The sequence below is a fragment of the Mustela putorius genome, unplaced genomic scaffold (assembly GCF_011764305.1).
Source record: "Mustela putorius furo isolate JIRA1106 unplaced genomic scaffold, ASM1176430v1.1 tig00003853_pilon_pilon_pilon, whole genome shotgun sequence".
Classification (NCBI taxonomy): domain Eukaryota; kingdom Metazoa; phylum Chordata; class Mammalia; order Carnivora; family Mustelidae; genus Mustela; species Mustela putorius.
In genome coordinates, this window is record NW_025422005.1 from 61,430,836 (window position 1) to 61,452,753 (window position 21,918).

At 36.0% G+C, this 21,918-nt stretch overlaps 1 protein-coding gene across 4 annotated transcripts in view; it reads left to right on the top strand.

Annotated features, from left to right (window-relative positions):
• LOC101680385 (serine/threonine-protein kinase TNNI3K) overlaps nt 1–21,918 on the top strand; it is a 329,700-nt gene that overhangs the window by 116,021 nt on the left and 191,761 nt on the right. For all 4 annotated transcript variants that reach the window (XM_045064725.1, XM_045064724.1, XM_045064723.1 and 1 more), the window contains exons 6-7: nt 5,857–5,955; nt 11,714–11,852. In XM_045064725.1, the coding sequence (XP_044920660.1) occupies nt 5,857–5,955; nt 11,714–11,852 (238 nt within the window). The remainder of the gene's footprint in view (nt 1–5,856; nt 5,956–11,713; nt 11,853–21,918) is intronic.

A 21,918-nucleotide genomic window follows, 5' to 3' on the forward strand; every position in this document is an offset into this window, starting at 1 on the left:
TGGTTCCTCTTGATATGGCCTTTATTTTCTTCAGTGCTATTGATGACTTTCATAATATAAAGAATAGAGAGGGTGCTAAATGGTACCAAGTCATATAAGTTAAAGTCATATTATAGAAGTATTCAGCAAGCAAGAACAATAAAGGCCTTTGCTCTTATAGACATTACTTGTAGAATCTCTGGAATTTTAAATAATAAGATTTAACCATTTTTAAAAATTTTTTATTTTTTATAAACATATATTTTTATCCCCAAAGATTTGACCATTTTAATTATGATTAAATTCCAGTGAAAAATTATTTTTGCTGAAGTCCCAAACTTACTACACTTCACTGGCACAAGTTTAGAACATGAAAAAAAAAAGTTAAGAATTTTATATAATAGTGGTTTACCCACAGTGACTATTAAAAGGAAGATTAAGTTGTGAGGACAAATAGTATAAGCATCCAGAAATGTTCAATATGGGGAAGTATTTGTAGGAACTTCTCATGAAGAACATAAGCTTGACCTTGAGACTGGTTATGGCATGCAGAGAAAGAGAAAGGAGGCTTTCTAGGAAGAAAGAGCAGAATATATAAATATATGTTTAAATACACCTGAAAATTGGAGATACCCCAGTTGGATCTTTTGAAGAGTCAACTGGTAAATAAAAAATATCTGTAAAGTGTAATATATATAGTAATTCCTACTATCAAAATAAGGAACTCTGATTCATTTTCTATGCTTATGAAACAACTACTTAATGGGAAGCACTTTTTGGTGCTTATCTTTTGGTCAGTAAAAGGTACCTAGTTACCAGACTATATTTGAACACCGTTCCTTTGATCATAATAATAATAATAGTGACATATATGTCAGTTATACAAATCTAAATATAATACAGTTTATTTCCTTAAAGAATCTAAAGATTGGGACGCCTGGGTGGCTCAGTGGGTTAAAGCCTCTGCCTTCGGCTCAGGTCATAATCCCAGGGCCCTGGGATAGAGCCCCATATTGGGCTCTCTGCTCAGCAGGGAGCCTGCTTCTCTCTCTCTCTCTCTCTGCCTGCCTCTCTGCCTACTTGTGATCTCTGTCAAATAAATAAATAAAATCTTTAAAAAAAAAAAAGAGTCTAGAGATTATAAAGATATCCTTTCTGTGATAACTTTTTTTCTACTCTACAATTTCACTAGTAGTTTTGTTAATATTTTCAAGGGAAAAAGGTCAAAACTATGTATTCTATCAAAAAATCTTAAGACAACAGATTTTGTGACTTACAAAAATCTTAATGAGATAATGTGTACATGTAAAACTCTAATCACAGTTCCTGGCATGGAGCAGGCACTGCGGTTTGCAAAAGGTTAATTTAGTATGCTCAACCAATGGATAGTTGAACACTACATCTTAAACTAATGATGTACTATTTGTTGGCTAATTGAATTTTAAAAATAAATAAATGATCAATAAATGTTGAATTATTTAAAATTTCTATCATATAATTGTGTCCTGATTGTTAGTTTAATTCCCTTATAACTAATGGTGTGTGTGTATGTGTGTATAATTTTTGCTAGAAATACAGTCCAATTCAACAATTATTTGGATGCCTATCATATACTTTGCAAAGTGGCAAATAATTCAGACCGTGACTTTATGAAGCTTCATTTGGTAGAAAGAATGCGAGATTGCTTTACCAACTTTTTTAAGTTTTGGAGAAGGGAAGCATGGATTAAAATGATAGATGTATGTTCCAGCTTACATGTTAATACAAGTGTATTTGTCTTAGATACATGACAGTCATATTTGTACATCACAATACATTATATTCCCATAGATTGCTTAGATATACTCTCTCCATGATGACTCCAAAAGAAATAAAGATCAATAAATGCATTCTACTCATATAAGTAATATATGATATTATTCAAATAATTCCAATGTACATTGCTCTCAATGGTTAAATATTTCCTTGAGTTTTAAAACAAACTAAATAAAACCTACTGTTCAATAATGACTCTGTGGTTTCATTAAGACTTACATTTTTGACAGTTTCTCAGAAGGCCAGCACTTCATAATTAATGCTCAGCCAAAAGATTGACCTTCTGAGTGATTGGGTAAGTGCAGATTTAGGAGGAAAAAAGTTTGCTTTGGACCATTTATTGAAGCCTAAGAGCCGTTATCTTTTAGAATCAAAGTAAGTTCTGGAATCAAGCCTGAGAAATTGGCACTATATGTTAACATTTCAGAGTCCCTATTACAATAAAAATGCATGCTGTCTACTTTACTCTATGCTATATTTAAAATAAGGGAAATTGTAAAAAGCTTCATTTACTTGATCATTTGTGACCTTCTATAAAGGTTCCTAAGATTGAACTCCCAGGCATGTAAAGTCTAAGATACCAAATGTTTTATATAAATGGCTCTGATATTCATTCCAAGCTGGATCCATAGAGCTTCTACTGAAAGTTTCCTCTTAGTTAGTTCATTTACTTAAAGATTAGTGTTAATGAGATTAAGGTCACACAAAGGGCCTAATGGAAAATGTTTGAAGTCAAAGGGACCTAGATTTGAATTCCAATTCTGCCTTTACTAGCTATAGGAACTCAAATAATTTATCTAGGCTCCTTGAGGCTCAGTTTCTTCACTTTTAAAATGGAAAAGTAAGTAAGTAAGTACTTATCTTTCTCTGTTTTGGGGTGAAACAGGACATTCCAGTTACCATTTATGCACTGAGTGCAGGGTGTGACACTCAATGTGCCCTCAATAAATGTTAATGGTGTTTTTAATTTTTTTATTAGAAAATCAACTCACTATACACATTATGTATTCTATGGATCACTTGTTAGCAATACTCAAAAACAGCAAAAATACTGTTCTGGGTGTATACAGAAGCCTATACATCTGTATACATAGATATAGAGACAGAGAGATAGAGCTAGAGATGATATAAATATATAGAGATATAGATGATATAGATATAAATATAGATTTTTTTAAGATTTATTTATTTTAGAGAAAGGGAGAGAGAAACCATGTGTGTGTGCACACAAAGGGGCAGTGGCAGAGGGAGGAGAGAGAGAATCGCAAACAGTCTCCCTACTGAGTACAGAGCCCAACCTGGGGCTTGATTTCACAATCCTGAGATCATGACATGAGCTGAAATCAAGAGCCGACATAACCAACTGAGCCACTGAGGTTCCCCAAACCTGTTTATATTTTTGAAACCACCAGAAATTTCAGATGTCCTAACAAGAATTCCTTATCTTTTTAAATCGCTAGATTCTACTCCTGAAATTAATATTATACTATATGTTAACCAACTTGAATTTAAAGAAGATCTCGGAGAAAAGAATTTTAAAAAACAATTTAAAATAATTAAGAAAAAAAAAAAACAAATGTGTATCTTTCACTGAAAGAACGTTTCCAGCTGCTTTTGATCAATCTAATGAAAATTCATGATCCTTCGATCTTGTAAATGACCTTCTTGGGTAGCTAGACAATATAAATGAACAAAGGAGTAGCTACGTCTAGTTGAAACTAGTTGAAAAGCCTGTAACATTAAACTCAGTCATTCTATTACCTCTAACGCATTGTCACTGATTGTATTTTATCTTCTGATTTTTGTTCACTATTAATCATCAAATCCATCAAAAACATAACTTTGATTATTTTTCCTATTGTATGTGGAGTTTCTTTGGTAAGAATTTCAAATATCTTGCAACTGTAGATCTTGCTTTGTTAGTAGAAGTTTTTTCTCAAAGCCTTCAACATCAAGTGTGTTGAGCTTTAAATCACAACTTTATTCACAAGCTCTAAAAAGTCCCCTATTTTACTGCTGATCATGAATGGTATAAATATTTATTTAGAACAGTGATTTCATTTGAAAGACAGTTAGGAATAAAAATATGGGTGAAATCACTCTCCAAAATATTAGAATTTGGTATTTCTTATTAATTTTTGTTTCAAAATGGAAGATATTTTCCTGGTACTACAAGTCATGGTAAAAGTTATGAAATAAAAAAATGTGAAGTTCCTTTATAATCTCACCTTATATAGCTATTTACTATTAATGTTTTGGTATGTTTCCTTCCATTATTTAAAATTATTAATGTATATACATAAGTATTATATATGTGTGTGTGTGTATATATATATATATATATATATATGAATGCATGTGCTTATTTAACTTAAAGGTATTTCATAGACCCCTTTCCAGGTTAATAAAAAAGTGATAGTTTTGAGAACATAATATTATTTCCACAAAGAACATTACATTTTTTTTACTATTATAATGTTTCAATAAACTTCTTTGTACTTTAAAAAAAAAAAAAAGAATTCCTTAACTTTGTATGACAATCAGTTGTAATGCTGATTGAATAACTTCTGAGAATAAGAATGCAAAACAACAGTTTTAGCTCATACATGCTCAATAAACTGTGTGTTGATACATGAATAAACGGATGATTGAATGAATAAACTATTTAAAACCATAGAGCACTCAGAAACAAAGCTTGAGGCAAGAGACTAAAGATTCTGTGCTGACACTGACTTGCTCCATGACCTTGAGAAATGTCCTACTTCCTCTCATTTTCAATTTCTTCTTTTTTCTCATTTCTGTTTCTTCATCTTTAAAAAATAGGGGTTTGAAATGTAATGTCTGCCCATGGTCCCTCTCCAGTTCTGAAGGGCTATGATTCAAACAGGATAGGAAACTTTACTGAGGCAATTTGTTTATTTTAATAGAAGAGATGTTGGAACATAAGTCCTTGAGCTTTTAGATCCTATCTTCCTGTGTTGTCTCCTAAGCTTAACAGACTTTTGAAAATTTTCCCAAATGAATTATTTGACTACATGAAGAATAGATAATGCATTAAAATCCACAATAAAAAGGAGCACGTCTGAAGGAAATGATTCCAACCAATTTTCCAGAAGTGAGACTTAGAAATAGGTCTTTGGGAGGAGAAGAAATTTGAAGCGTTAGCCAATTTGTTACAATGTATAATTTTCAAAGAAGATAATTGACCAATAGCTCCTTGTGTTTTTCAGTTGCTCATTTATTCATTATTTCATTCATTCATACATTCATTCATTCATTCACTCATCCACTCATTCATTCAACAAATGCTTATTGAATGATTGCTATTTGCATAGCAACAGGCCAGGTCAGGATTATAAAGATGAACCTGATGTACTCTGTCCTTAAAGGATTTGTTCTTTAGTATGGATGAAAAAGAATGCATATAATTATTCAGTTGTTATATATCGCATGAAAGAAAGTTACATGAAATTTCTGTAGAAGAAAGATAATTTCAGCAAGTCCACTGACAGGGAAGGGAGGAAAATCAAATCTTGGAGAAGAAGGTATTTAGCTTGGGTTTAAATATCTGTAGTTCGGGCAAAAGATAATACCTGGCTGAGGAAATGATGTAAACAAAGACTCAAAGGAGCAGGAAATGTAATTGAGTAATTGAGTGTATGAAAGAGAGTAATGCGAAATTCATTTTAAAAGTATAATGTCAGATTGAGAAGGCATTTGAAACCCACACTAAGGGGTCCAGTCTTCATTTTCTAGACAAAAACAAGTCGTCAGAGGTTTCAGAGAAGGGAGATGAAAGAAAACTGCTTCAGGATGGTGACTTCTGAACAAGCATTGTGCATGATGATTGTAAAATGAATTTTGATAGGCAGATGCCCCAAATCAAGGTCTCAAATCAAGGTTTCAAATGCCTTCTCAATCTGACAGTATTCTTTTAAAATGAATTTCCCTTTATTCTCTTTCATATACTCAATTACTCAATTACATTTCCTGCTCCTTTGAGTCTTTGTTTACATCATTTCCTCAGCCAGGTATTAACCCAGAGCTCTCTTTCTTATCCAGGCTGCTGATGTCCTGCTGCAACAGGGAGCTAATGTCAATGTTCAAGATGCAGTTTTTTTCACTCCATTGCACATTGCAGCATACTATGGACATGAACAGGTAAGTCTGACAGTAGTATTCCCAAAGGCTGTGGGACCTTCCAGGTTTTTGTTGAGCTATCTGTTCTAGCCTCAAAGAAAGAATATTTAAGATATCTTTTGAATTATTTTTGCCATATTCTCATCACCTCCACCCTTAAGGAACTTATAGATCCTTAGAAATACTGCATCTTCCAAGTTACTCATTTTTACTGACTGTCTTAGTACCCAAGGGAGGCAGTGATGTAAGTATACAATCCCAGGAATCAGTCAGCCTGAATTCGAAAAATTCCTAGCTTTGTGACCATGTATGTTATGTCATTTCCCTGATCATCAGTTTCTTCATCTGCATAATAGAGAAAATATTAATAGTATCTAGCTCATAGGATTGCTGATATGATGAGATATTAATTTAAAGTGTTTGGCAAATGCTCAATAACTGTTACTATAATGATGCTAGTGACAGTAACAATAAAACAAATCATGAACACTGTCCCAGCAGGTTAAAAAAAAAAAAGTGTGTTTTAGAAACTGAGTTTCTTCTTTTCTACTGTCTTGGGATGTGGTATACTGCAAATATGTTCAGGTTTTCATTTTCAGAACTTATGTATATCCTAAAAGGGACTTTGCAGGTGTGATCAAATTAAGAATCTTGAGTTGGAGAGATTATCCTAGAATCATCTGGGTGGACCTGATATAATCACAAGGATCCTTTTACTAGGGAGCAGGAAACAGATGTGACAATAGAAGTGAGAAGTTAAAGTGATACAAGAAGGGTCACGACCTAAAGAATGTAAGCAATTAAAATCCCTTTTATGAAGATGGTTTCTAAAGCTAAGAAGGAAGCCCCTGCCCCTCCCAAAGCCAAAGCCAAAGCAAAGGCTTTGAAGGCCAAAAGAGTGGTGCTGAAAGGTGTCCACAATCACATAAAAAAGATCTACACATCACCTACATTCTTTTTTTTTCATTTATTTATTTTCAGCATAACAGTATCATTATTTTTTCACTACACCCAGTGCTCTATGCAATCCGTGCCCTCTATAATGCCCACCACCTGGTACCCTGACCTCCCACCCCCCCGCCACTTCAAACCCCTCAGATTGTTTTTCAGAGTCCATAGTCTCTCATGATTCACCTCCCCTTCCAATTTACCCCAACCCCCTTCTCTCTAACTCCCCATGTCCTCCATGCTTTTGGTTATGCTCCACAAATAAGTGAAAACATATGATAACTGACTCTCTCTGCTTGACTTATTTCACTCAGCATAATCTCTTCCAGTCCCGTCCATGTTGATACAAAAGTTGGGTATTCATCCTTTCTGATGGAGGCATAATACTCCATAGTGTATATGGACCACATCTTCATTATCCATTCATCCGTTGAATGGCATCTTGGTTCTTTCCACAGTTTGGCGACCATGGCCATTGCTGCTATAAACATTGGGGTACAGATGGCCCTTCTTTTCACTACATCTGTATCTTTGGGGTAAATACCCAGGAGTGCAATGGCAGGGTCATAGGAAAGTTCTATTTTTAATTTCTTGAGGAATCTCCACACTGTTCTCCAAAGAGGCTGCACCAACTTGCATTCCCACCAACATTCTGACAACCCAAGACTGCATCTCGGAAGGAAGCCCAAATACCCCCAAAAAAGCACCCCCAGGAGAAAGGAGCCTGATCACTATGCCATCATCAAGTTCCCCCTGACTACTGAGTCAGCCATGAAGAAAATAGGAGACAACAACACGCTTGTGTTCATTGTGGATATCAAGGCCAACAAGCACCAGATCAAACAGGCTGTGATGAAGCTCTATGACATTGACATGGCCAAGGTCAACACCTTGATCAGACCTGGTGGAAAGAAGAAGTCATATGTTCAACTGGCCCCTGACTATGATGCTTTTGGTGTTGCCAACAAAATTGGGAACATCTAAACTGAGTCCAGCTGGCTAAATCTAAACAGTTGTTTTCATCATTAAAAAAGAAAGGAAAAAAGGATGTATGCAACCTATAGAAGCTGAAAAAGTGAGGAAATGAAAGCCTCCAAAGAGACTGAAGCCTGCCAATACCTTGATTTTAGATTTCTAACCTCCAGAGCTTTAAGAGAATAACCTGTGCTACTTGAATCCAATAATTTTGTGGCAGTTTACAACAATGGGAAACTAATACATGGACTAACCTAGACAATTATTTTTATAAATCACTATATGGCTTTAAATATAATTTGATTTAAATACATAATTATTTATAAAGTAATTAATTATCCAATATCAAGCATGTTGTAATAAAGTAATACTATATAGAGAGAATGTTTTAACTGGAAAGTGTGTCTTCGTTCAATGAGTAGTTTTACTTGACCTTCACGACATCCTGATGAACTTAATAAGTTACAGTATGAGTAATCTTATACCCAGGGATAAGCCTTTTATGTGGATTATTCTTTTTGGTAATTTTTCCAAAATCCTAAAATTAGTTGTTATTTGCATCTTCCTGTCAATGAGATACATGAACTCACTTAGGTCAGGTGGCATGCCAGAGTCACACAGCTGGTTAGAAGAGCTTAAATATATATTCACACCTGTCTGATCCCAAAGTCCAAAGTTATTTTTTGTACTTAAGAGCTGCTGCTGCTGCTTCTTCCATCAGTGAAACAAATAAAAAAGTCCAGGAAATTTGCTTAAATTCAAAGCCAGGTGCTCTAACTCCACAGTCCATTGATTTTATAAATTTGTAACAACTTTCTTGAGATATACTTCATCAATTTAAATTGTACAACTCAGTGATTTTTAGTATATTCAAAGTGTACAACCATCACAACAATTAATTGAACAGTTATTACCCACAGAAGCAACCTTGTGCATATTAGCTCTTCCAACTTCTTCCCCACCTCTCTCTTCTGCCTGAAGAAAATACTAATATACTTTCCATTTCTATAGATTTACCTATTCTGGAGACCTCCTATACATAGAGTCATGCAACATATGGTCCTTTGTGACTGACTTCTTTCACTTAGCATAGTGTTTTTAAGTCTCATTAACTTTATAAAATGTATCAGTACCTCCTTGCTTTTTAGTGGAGAGTACTACTTTGTTGTATGAATATGCCACATTTATTTTTTCATTCATCAATTGATGGATGTGGATTTTTTTTTCCCACTTTTTGGCTATTTTGAACAATGCTGACTTGAACATTCAGGTTTGTTTGTTTGTTTGTTTGTTTGTTTTAATTCAAGTATAATTAACATATACTGTTATGTTCCTTTCAGATGTATGATATAATGATTCAACAATTCTATACATTTCTCAATGCTTATCAAAATAAGTGTACTCTTAATCCCCTTTATCTATTTCACCCATTCCTTCCCTACCTCATGTACAAGTTTTGATACACACATCTGTTTGCATTTCTCTTGGGTACTTCTTGGGGTAGAATTGATGTCTTATATGGTAACACCATGTTTAACATCTTATGGAATGCCAAACTTTTCCAAAGAGGTAGATGCCTAATGATTTAAAAACTACATTATGTTCAGGAAAAAAAAAGCATACATAACATGGGCCCAGGATTGAGTCCATTGATTTTTAACCTTAACATATTGAAAGACAAAATTTTTGTGTGCAACTTTCAAACATCGCCATTTAGCTAGCCTTAAGAAACCAAATAGAACTAAACAGAAATGAACATGTAATTTGATAATTAAAACTTAACTGTTCTTTTGAAATCCTTTTTTCACTCTTCCTCACTTTATATCTCTAGATCTCTAGTCTTACTCAAGTATGGAGTAAAATTATACCTTTTTGCCTTTGTAGAGGTCATGCCATTGTACTGCCTGAGGATTCCAAGTTAAAAAATCAAACTTATTTGTGTTGCTGTGCTCTTCTAGTCATTGTGCCTTTATTTCTTTGCTAGCTAGCATATGCTTGGACACTCTCAGATCCGTGAAGCGTGACCTATAGCTAGGAAAGATTTCTCATTTCATTTGATGTGCTGCTCAGAGTGCACTGGAGTGTACTGGAGAGCTGGGCACTGAAAATGCTTCAGAAAGTACAGGGTCGAAAAGCTCAGATGATGAAAAAATTCCATACTTTTCTGACTGTAGGCACAGACTGGATGTACACAATGCATGTTATTTGTAGAGTCATCCTCTTTGGTGATTAACCTCCTCACCCACTGAAACATAAAGAGCTTCTGTGCATGTTGGGTGGAGAGCTAAATTTGTTTACTTTCCCTGGATATATAGTCACAGTCTTATAAAATTATGCTAAAATGTGGATGGCCTTTTTATGATAAGGGACTCACTTTCGGTGTCCGAAGACAGCACATAAGTAATTTATGGATGCTATTGTCATTTGCTAAAATATGCTGACAGGAGAATGGTACATTCAATATATAAATGTGCCTAATGTTCCATGTTCCTTGCCATTTGTTTATTTACTTGTTTTTAAGTGGAAGAGTAGATGTTTTGTACCAAGAGCAATATTTCCTAGCTATATAATAATAGTGCTTAATAGACAATCGATTTCAAAGATAGTTTAAAGCTGTCCATTATAAAGTCACATAACCAGAATTTATGGAGTCTTTGTAAGTGGAAATATCTGCTTAGGAATGCACAGCTCTTGAGACTAACTTTTACTGTTCCAATTTTTTCTGAATTAAGTATTGGCCTGCCCATTAGCTAACAAATAAATGGATAAAATATGCATGTTCCACATTGGTGCTACCACTTCTGCTAACATTTTATTGAGTGCCAGGCACTTTTCTAAGTGTTTTACATGTGATAACTTATTTAATCTTTGTAACAACCCTATGAAGTGGAGCTATTGTGATTCCCATCTTAGTAATGAAGAAACTGAAATTTTGAAAGGTCAAATAATTTTTAAAGGTGATAAAGCCTAACTTCAGTACCCTTGTTCTCTACCTAACATACTCAAGATGAAGTTTCCCACATCCCACACAGCTAATTTTTGCCTAGAATTTCCACCAAATATGTACCATATAGTTGAGATGTTTATTTGCTACCACATAGAAATTCAAAATAGTTTTAGAGTTTGAATTCACTTTTATGCTAACACCTCAGTGGTCATGAGGTCAGTTGAGGGTTCCTCCCATAAGGGTTATTTTGATGGCACAAATTCATTCTTATTTACCTCTCAGTATCGTCGTATTGACTTTTGAAATAGCCAGGAGACAATGTCAAATTTAGAGAAGTTATCTGGAAGGTTATAAGTGAATAGGTAAATAATTTAAAGAAATCTTGTAAATTATCTGAAACAATCCCTGGAAGACTCCTAAGTTGTTTAATACTTCATCTTTCTCTCCCTTTGAATGTGGATCTCAGCTAATTGAGGAAGATGCTGCAAGCAAGTGCATCTATCTCCCCTTTACTCACAAATCCAGAAAAGAACCCAGAACTCCAGTAGCAAGATAACCATATGTAACCCATTATGCATGGAGTTGTTGTGAAAATCAAGAAGCAAGTAAACACTGCTGGCTCTGGCCGGAAAAAGACTTTGGAAAAGATGGTTCAGGGAAGATTATGGGTGACTCTAGGGAAAATTATTTATGCACAATGAAGAACTAACCCTGAAATTGCTCTGATTTTAGACTTCTTGTTACGTGATAGAATAATAAATTATTTGTTGCTTAGGCCAATTGAGTTAGGATTTTCTGGTAAAAATAATCTAAGACAAAGCTTTAATGATATGTCTTCTTTCATATTTTTTGAAAGCTTTGCATTATCGTTTGACTTTGGTACTAATTTTAAATGAATGGATTCTTTAGGTAACTCGCCTTCTTTTGAAATTTGGTGCTGATGTAAATGTAAGTGGTGAAGTTGGAGACAGGCCCCTCCACCTAGCATCTGCAAAAGGATTCTTTAATATTACAAAACTCTTGATGGAAGAAGGCAGCAAAGCAGATGGTAAGATTATATGTTTAGAAGACATTTGCTTTTTTTTTTTTTACTTTATGTGTATTTTTTATTTGCACTTTCCTTATTTATTAGAGAATACTCTTGAAGCTGATTAATTGCATATACTAATTTATTCCATAAATTATAATTTATTATTTTAATGTAATAACTAAATGTATATGTCATCATCATTTTATATACACTTTAGTTCAACTCTTAACATATTAGATGCTTCAATAAAAGTAAGTAGTTCCATTAGATAAATCATTCTCATTTTGCTATTTTTCACTAATCCTGTTTTTTTTTTTTTTAATTTTTATTTTTTATAAACATATATTTTTATCCCCAGGGGTACAGGTCTGTGAATCACCAGGTTTACACACTTCACAGCACACACCAAATCACATACCCTCCCCAATGTCCATAATCCCACCCCCTTCTCCCAAACCCCCTCCCCCCGGCAACCCTCAGTTTGTTTTGTGAGATTAAGAGTCACTTATGGTTTGTCTCCCTCCCAATCCCATCTTGTTTCATTGATTCTTCTTCTACCCACTTAAGCCTCCATGTTGCATCACCACTTCCTCATATCAGGGAGATCATATGATAGTTGTCTTTCTCTGCTTGACTTATTTCGCTAAGCATGATACGCTCTAGTTCCATCCATGTTGTTGCAAATGGCAAGATTTCATTTCTTTTGATGGCTGCAGAGTATTCCATTGTGTATATATACCACATCTTCTTGATCCATTCATCTGTTGATGGACATCTAGGTTCTTTCCATAGTTTGGCTATTGTGGACATTGCTGCTATAAACATTCGGGTGCATGTGTCCCTTTGGATCACTACATTTGTATCTTTAGGGTAAATACCCAATAGTGCAATTGCTGGGTCATAGGGCAGTTCTATTTTCAACATTTTGAGGAACCTCCATGCTGTTTTCCAGAGTGGCTGCACCAGCTTGCATTCCCACCAACAGTGTAGGAGGGTTCCCCTTACTCCGCATCCTCGCCAGCATCTGTCATTTCCTGACTTGTTGATTTTAGCCATTCTGACTGGTGTGAGGTGATATCTCATTGTGGTTTTGATTTGTATTTCCCTGATGCCGAGTGATATGGAGCACTTTTTCATGTGTCTGTTGGCCATCTGGATGTCTTCTTTGCAGAAATGTCTGTTCATGTCTTCTGCCCATTTCTTGATTGGATTATTTGTTCTTTGGGTGTTGAGTTTGCTAAGTTCTTTATAGATTCTGGACACTAGTCCTTTATCTGATATGTCGTTTGCAAATATCTTCTCCCATTCTGTCAGTTGTCTTTTGATTTTGTTAACTGTTTCCTTTGCTGTGCAAAAGCTTTTGATCTTGATGAAATCCCAGTAGTTCATTTTTGCCCTTGCTTCCCTTGCCTTTTGTGTTGTTCCTAGGAAGATGTTGCTGCGGCAGAGGTCGAAGAGGTTGCTGCCCGTGTTCTCCTCAAGGATTTTGATGGATTCCTTTCTCACATTGAGGTCCTTCATCCATTTTGAGTCTATATTCGTGTGTGGTGTAAGGAAATGGTCCAATTTCATTTTTCTGCATGTGGCTGTCCAATTTTCCCAGCACCATTTATTGAAAAGGCTGTCTTTTTTCCATTGGACATTCTTTCCTGCTTTGTCGAAGATTAGATGACCATAGATTTGAGGGTCTATTTCTGGGCTCTCTATTCTGTTCCATTGATCTATGTGTCTGTTTTTGTGCCAGTACCATGCTGTCTTGATGATGACAGCTTTGTAATAGAGCTTGAAGTCCGGAATTGTGATGCCACCAACGTTGGCTTTCTTTTTCAATATCCCTTTGGCTATTCGAGGTCTTTTCTGGTTCCATATAAATTTTAGAATTATTTGTTCCATTTCTTTGAAAAAGATGGATGGTACTTTGATAGGAATTGCATTAAATGTGTAGATTGCTTTAGGTAGCATAGACATTTTCACAATATTTATTCTTCCAATCCAGGAGCATGGAACATTTTTCCATTTCTTTGTGTCTTCCTCAATTTCTTTCATGAGTACTTTATAGTTTTCTGAGTATAGATTCTGTGTCTCTTTGGTTAGGTTTATTCCTAGGTATCTTATGGTTTTGGATGCAATTGTAAATGGGATTGACTCCTTAATATCTCTTTCTTCTGTCTTGCTGTTGGTGTAGAGAAATGCAACTGATTTCTGTGCATTGATTTTATATCCTGACACTTTACTGAATTCCTGTATAAGTTCTAGCAGTTTTGGAGTGGAGTCTTTTGGGTTTTCCACATATAGTATCATATCATCTGCGAAGAGTGATAATTTGACTTCTTCTTTGCCGATTTGGATGCCTTTAATTTTCCTTTTGTTGTCTGATTGCTGAGGCTAGGACCTCTAGTACGATGTTGAATAGCAGTGGTGATAATGGACATCCCTGCCGTGTTCCTGACCTTAGCGGAAAAGCTTTCAGTTTTTCTCCATTGAGAATGATATTTGCGGTGGGTTTCTCATAGATGGCTTTGATGATATTGAGGTATGTGCCCTCTATCCCTACACTTTGAAGAGTTTTGATCAGGAAGGGATGTTGTACTTTGTCAAATGCTTTTTCAGCATCTATTGAGAGTATCATATGGTTCTTGTTCTTTCTTTTATTGATGTGTTGTATCACATTGACTGATTTGCGGATGTTGAACCAACCTTGCAGCCCTGGAATAAATCCCACTTGGTCGTGGTGAATAATCTTTTTAATGTACTGTTGAATCCTATTGGCTAGTATTTTGTTGAGTATTTTCGCATCTGTGTTCATCAAGGATATCGGTCTATAGCTCTCTTTTTTGATGGGATCCTTGTCTTGTTTTGGGATCAAGGTGATGCTGGCCTCATAAAATGAGTTTGGAAGTTTTCCTTCCATTTCTATTTTTTGGAACAGTTTCAGGAGAATAGGAATTAGTTCTTCTTTAAATGTTTGGTAAAATTCCCCCGGGAAGCCGTCTGGCCCTGGGCTTTTGTTTGTTTGGAGATTTTTAATGACTGTTTCAATCTCCTTACTGGTTATGGGTCTGTTCAGGCTTTCTATTTCTTCCTGGTTCAGTTGTGGTAGTTTATATGTTTCTAGGAATGCAACCATTTCTTCCAGATTGTCAAATTTATTGCCGTAGAGTTGCTCATAGTATGTTCTTATAATAGTTTGTATTTCTTTGGTGTTAGTTGTGATCTCTCCTCTTTCATTCATGATTTTATTTATTTGGGTCCTTTCTCTTTTCTTTTTGATAAGTCAGGCCAGGGGTTTATCAATTTTATTAATTCTTTCAAAGAACCAGCTCCTACTTTCGTTGATTTGTTCTATTGTTTTTTTGGTTTCTATTTCATTGATTTCTGCTCTGATCTTTATGATTTCTCTTCTCCTGCTGGGCTTAGGGTTTCTTTCTTGTTCTTTCTCCAGCTCCTTTAGGTGTAGGGTTAGGTTGTGTACCTGAGACCTTTCTTGTTTCTTGAGAAAGGCTTGTACGGCTATATATTTTCCTCTCAGGACTGCCTTTGTTGTGTCCCACAGATTTTGAACCGTTGTATTTTCATTATCATTTGTTTCCATGATTTTTTTCAATTCTTCTTTAATTTCCCGGTTAACCCATTCATTCTTTAGAAGGATACTGTTTAGTCTCCATGTATTTGGGTTCTTTCCAAACTTCCTTTTGTGGTTGAGTTCTAGCTTTAGAGCATTGTGGTCTGAAAATATGCAGGGAATGATCCCAATCTTTTGATACTGGTTGAGTCCTGATTTAGGACCGAGGATGTGATCTATTCTGGAGAATGTTCCATGTGCACTAGAGAAGAATGTGTATTCTGTTGCTTTGGGATGAAATATTCTGAATATATCTGTGATGTCCATCTGGTCCAGTGTGTCATTTAAGGCCTTTATTTCCTTGCTGATCTTTTGCTTGGATGACCTGTCCATTTCAGTGAGGGGAGTGTTAAAGTCCCCTACTATTATTGTATTATTGTTGATGTGTTTCTTTGATTTTGTTATTAATTGGTTTATATAGTTGGCTGCTCCCACATTGGGGGCATAGATATTTAAAATTGTTAAATCTTCTTGTTGGACAGACCCTTTGAGTATGATATAGTGTCCTTCCTCATCTCTCATTATAGTCTTTGGCTTAAAATCTAATTGATCTGATATAAGGATTGCCACTCCTGCTTTCTTCTGATGTCCATTAGCATGGTAAATTCTTTTCCACCCCCTCACTTTAAATCTGGAGGTGTCTTCGGGCTTAAAATGTGTTTCTTGGAGGCAACATATAGATGGGTTTTGTTTTTTTATCCATTCTGATACCCTGTGTCTTTTGACAGGGGCATTTAGCCCATTCACATTCAGGGTAACTATTGAGAGATATGAATTTAGTGCCATTGTATTGCCTGTAAGGTGACTGTTACTGTATATGGTCTCTGTTCCTTTCTGATCTACCACTTGTAGGCTCTCTCTTTGCTTAGAGGACCCCTTTCAATATTTCCTGTAGAGCTGGTTTGGTGTTTGCAAATTCTTTCAGTTGTTGTTTGTCCTGGAAGCTTTTAATCTCTCCTTCAATTTTCAATGATAGCCTAGCTGGATATAGTATTCTTGGCTGCATGTTTTTCTCGTTTAGTGCTCTGAAAATATCATGCCAGCTCTTTCTGGCCTGCCAGGTCTCTGTGGATAAGTCAGCTGCCAATCTAATATTTTTACCATTGTATGTTACAGACTTCTTTTTCCCGGGCTGCTTTCAGGATTTTCTCTTTGTCATTGAGACTTGTAAATTTTACTATTAGGTGACGGGGTGTGGGCCTATTCTTATTGATTTTGAGGGGCATTCTCTGAACCTCCTGAATTTTGATGCTCGTTCCCTTTGCCATATTGGGGAAATTCTCCCCAATAATTCTCTCCAGTATACCTTCTGCTCCCCTCTCACTTTCTTCTTCTTCTGGAATCCCAATTATTCTAATGTTGTTTCGTCTTATGGTGTCACTTATCTCTCGAATTCTCCCCTCGTGGTCCAGTAGCTGTTTGTCCCTCTTTTGCTCAGCTTCTTTATTCTCTGTCATTTGGTCTTCTATATCACTAATTCTTTCTTCTGCCTCATTTATCCTAGCAGTTAGAGCCTCCATTTTTGATTGCACCTCATTAATAGCTTTTTTCATTTCACCTTGGTTAGATTTTAGTTCTTTTATTTCTCCAGAAAGGGCTTTTATATCTCTCGAGAGGGTTTCTCTAATATCTTCCATGCCTTTTTTCGAGCCCGGCTAGAACCTTGAGAATTGTCATTCTGAACTCTAGATCTGACATATTACCGATGTCTGTATTGATTAGGTCCCTAGCCTTCAGTACTGCCTCTTGTTCTTTTTTTTGTGTTGAATTTTTACGTCTTGTCATTTTGTCCAGATAAGAGTAAATGAAGGGGCAAGTAAAATACTAAAAGGGTGGCAACAACCCCAGGAAAATATGCTTTAACCAAATTAGAAGAGATCCAAAATCGTGAGTGGGGGAGAAAGGGGATAAAAAGAGGTTCAAAAAGGAAGAAAAAAAAAAAAAAAAAAAAAAAAAAAAAAAAAGAAAAAAAAAAGAAAAAAAAAAGAAAAGAAAAGAATTTTTAAAAAAAGAAAACACCTAAGAAAAATGTAAAAATATATATATATATATATTAGATAAACTAGTAAAAAATCGTTAAAAAAGAAAAAGGTAACAGTTAAAAAAAATTTTACCCAAAGGCGAGAAAAAAAAAAAAATGAAAAAGAAAAAATTAAATTAACTGCAAGACTAAAAAAAATCACAGGAAAAAAGCCATGAGTTCCGTGCTTGGCTTTCTCCTCCTCTGGAATTCTGCTGCTCTCCTTGGTATTGAAACCGCACTCCTTGGTAGGTGAACTTGGTCTCGGCTGGATTTCTTGTTGATCTTCTGGGGGAGGGGCCTGTTGTAGTGATTCTCAAGTGTCTTTGCCCCAGGCGGAATTACACCGCCCTTACCCGGGGCCGGGGTGAGTAATCCGCTCGGGTTTGCTTTCAGGAGCTTTTGTTCCCTGAGCGCTTTCCGTAGAGTTCCAGAGGACGGGAATACAAATGGCGGCCTCCTGGTCTCCGGCCCGGAGGAGCCAAGAGCCCAGGGCCCCACTCCTCAGTGCACCCTCAGAGAACAGCGCCCAGTTACTCCCGTCTGCCTGACCTCCGGCCGCGCTCCGAGCTCACCGAGCCTGCGACCGGTTCAAGGTAACACGGAGCTGCGAGCTTACTGTCAGCTCTGTCTCTGTAGCCGGCTTTCCCGTTCCAATACCTGCAAGCTCTGCGACACTCAGACACCCCCGATCCTTCTGTGACCCTGCGGGACCTGAGGCCACGCTGACCCCGCATGGGCTTCGCCCTGGTTTAGCCTCTGGAGCGATGTCCCTCAGCGGAACAGACTTTTAAAAGTCCTGATTTTGTGCGCGGTTGCTCCGCCGCTTGCCGGGAGCCGGCCCCTCCCCCTGGGGTCTATCTTCCCGTCGCTTTGGATTCACTTCTCCGCCGGTCCTACCTTTCACAAAGTGGTTGTTTTTCTGTTTCCAGAATTGCTGTTCTTCTTCTCTTCGATCTGCCGATGGATTTTCAGGTGTTTGCAATCTTTAGATAAGCTATCTAGCTGATCTCCGGCTAGCTGAAGCAGTCTCAGCTTGCTACTTCTCCGCCATCTTGACTCCTCCCCCTCCACTAATCCTGTTTTTAATTGAGGCAAAATTTCGTATAGCAAAATTCTCAAATCTTAAGTAAATGTTGACTTAAGTGAATATTTACTATCCATGGAAACCCACCCAGATCAAGATATTGAATATTTTCATTTGGAAAATTGAACTCTGGAACATTCATTTGTGCCCTCTTCTCAGTAAATATCTTTAACCACAAAAGTTAATCAATATTCTGGCTTCTATTGCCATAGGTTAGTTTTTTTTCTGTTCTTGGAGTTCAATACAATTTAGTATTGCCTTCTTTTGACTGATAGTATTATTGTAGCTTTTATCCATGTTTTTGCACGAATAATAATTTGTCTTTTTTATTGCTAAAGTTGTATGAATATTCCTCAATTTGATTATCCATCATCCTCCCAATGAATGCTTGAATGTTTCTAGTGTTTGGCTTTTATGAATGTGTAGATGCCAGAAACATTCAATTCTTTTATGTTAACATGTATACTAATCTCCCTTGGGGTGAATATATATATGTATGTGTGTATATGTGTGTGTGTGTGTGTCTGTGTGTGTGTGTATATATATATATATACATATATATTTGCTATATGCATATGTTTTACTTTATAGGAAATTAGAAGCAGTTTTCTTAAGTGTTTGTACTATTTTTACTCCCGCAGCAATGTATGAGAGTTCCAGTTGCTCCCTGTATCCTCCGCAATATTTGATATTACAATTATTTTTAGTGAAACAGTGTGATCAGGCTGAGAGAAAAAAAAAAAGCTTTAGGACATACAGAAAGATTTTAGGATATGGTTAATAGAATAGAATTTCCCACAACTTTTAATTTTCTTAATTATAAGATGAATTTTGGAAAATCAATTAAAAGTACAATGTTGAAAAAAGTTATTTCTTTCTCTTTTTCTCTTCCTTACAAACTTTATTTTCTGACACGAATTCACTCAGAGTTACATCTTGTCATTAAATTCTCTCAGGCACATCCAACATTCTTCCATTGACCCCCAAGAGACCTAATTAAAAACCCAGCTGTAAGAGCTGCTAGCCTTTGCAGCAGAAACTATGAACATTTACAAAAGGACAAGGTTGTCAAAGCTCTCAAATGCCAGTGCCTTGGTCCAAAATTGAGATCAATATTCAGTTAATAAAACTAATCAATGTTTTCACCTACACATAAGGAAAAGGTAAAGCCTTCCAGAGATACATATGGGAAGAGGCTTAGGCAGTTTCCATGTCTGAAAAAGGGCTATTTTACTTTCTGGTGTCATTTTCTATGAACCAGTATGCAATAACTGAGGTATTTTTGTCTATAGCATTATCATAAATAAACTGTGTTTACAGGATACAAGAAATACTGTTCCTTAGACCTTGTTTAAGCAGTCTCTTTGATTTTGTTGGTTTACAATAGGCAAAGGTACACCTGTATGAACCACTGAACACATAATTGTGTTTTTGAAACTGCCTCGCTCTTCCAGAGGGCCAGAAAGAGCTCACTTTTTTTTCCTTTTATTATCGATGCCAACCTCAGCTTTTTATTCCTCTGTGCAACTCTAAAGCTCAGTGGTGTCAAAATGAGTATCATTGATCAGCATGTCTTCAGAATCAAAGTTCTCTTCTACAAAAGGCATTGAAATGTATACTGCACCTGTCTTCCCCCTACATGCCAGCATCATATGATGTAATTTTCAACCCTTTCTTTCTGATTCACATAAGCTCTACATGCTTTCTACTCAATCATTTAAAATATCAAGAGACAGCATGACTCAGAATTTTATGTATTTTTATTTCCTTCTAATACACACTTGATATTTAAGTTCCTTTTGTACTTCAACCAATCGCAAAGAATAAACCAGATCTGTTATGCTACTGGACACCATACTAGATTTATTATTAGCCAGTTCATTTATTCCAAAGTGTAGCTAAGCCTCCAGATGATTTATTTTAGATCTGACCCTTGCCTGTGGTAAATGGACATAGGAGGAAGAGTGAATTAATGACCCCAAAAGGGACACAATTCAAAATCTGGTATTTACAGTATGTCTCCATGGTAACAGAATGTCACAAATGAAAATAAATTTAGCCTACAAAATTAGCCAAAATGTAATTCTGAAAGCAACCATTTCAGTTAAGCATGTTTGGGAGGCTGACCTATTCAGTCACATATGTTTCAAGTCTCTAGTCTTCTTTGTACCACATAGAAAAATGAAAAAGGAGAAATGTAATGCTTATTGGATGAGATTGAAAAGGTCAAAATATTGCTGGACCCCATAACAAGAAAGTAGTGATCGAGCCTTCATAACTTATCATTTTAATAAAGTTAAAAATGGAAAATTTTTAATTCAGGATTTATTAATTTTTTGTCATCTGACTAGTAAGAACTACAGTTCCTTTTACATAGAACTGGATATTATATAAAGTCACAAAAATTTCTAAGACTTAGCCAGGAAGAGGAAGTATTTTATTTCTAAAACTCTATCTTGTCAGAGCTACTACACAGATTTGTTATTGAAAATGTATTTAAGACACACTTGGAAGTTGTTTTAGAAAGCTAATGGGAAGTACATAACATTGCTGGGTTACTGTGGGAATTTTTACTTAATCATTTTTTTTTTAAAGATTTTATTTATTTATTTGAGAGTGAGAGAAAGCAAAGAAGGGGGAGGATCAGAGACAGACGCAGACTCCCCGCTGAGCAGGGGCCCGATGCGGGACTCTATCCCAGGACTCCAGGATCATGATGTGAGCTGAAGGCAGTTGCTTAACCAATTCCACCACCCAGGCGTCCTACTTTATCTTTAAGATCAATAAGCAGAGATAAGCAAGTAGTATCCATCCACTCACCCATTCGCTTAATCTTTCTTTCAAAATACATTACTGAACACAAACGCTTTTCAAAGCAGAGGACTAGGCACTAAATACTCTCCTAAGAATGACTTACATCTATTTCTTTGATTGAAATTCTTCTTTATTTAACTCTCAGTAAAATGCAAAATTAGAGCAAATAGAATACCATTCATACATTCAGTTTCCCTCAGATAAGATATAATAATATATACATTTTTTTGGTCACTACACATTAATCCAAGACAAATCTAAGTAGAAAACAATGGCTGAAGCAGAAATAGAGATGTGTATATATAACTCTATGTCTGATCCTGATCTCACCTGGCTTGTCCCTTCAGTTGGTATTTATATCTTCTTTGATGAGAAGAATGTCTAGGCCACTGCAGGTAATTCACCAAGTAGATAATCTACTTTGAAGTTTATTGACTGGAGCAGAAAAAAATAATGTTGGGTGGGGCCAGGGAGAGCCAAAGGCAAGCTATGAATTAATGGAAGATTGTGCTGCGTTCTGCTTTACAATGTTCCCTCTGGA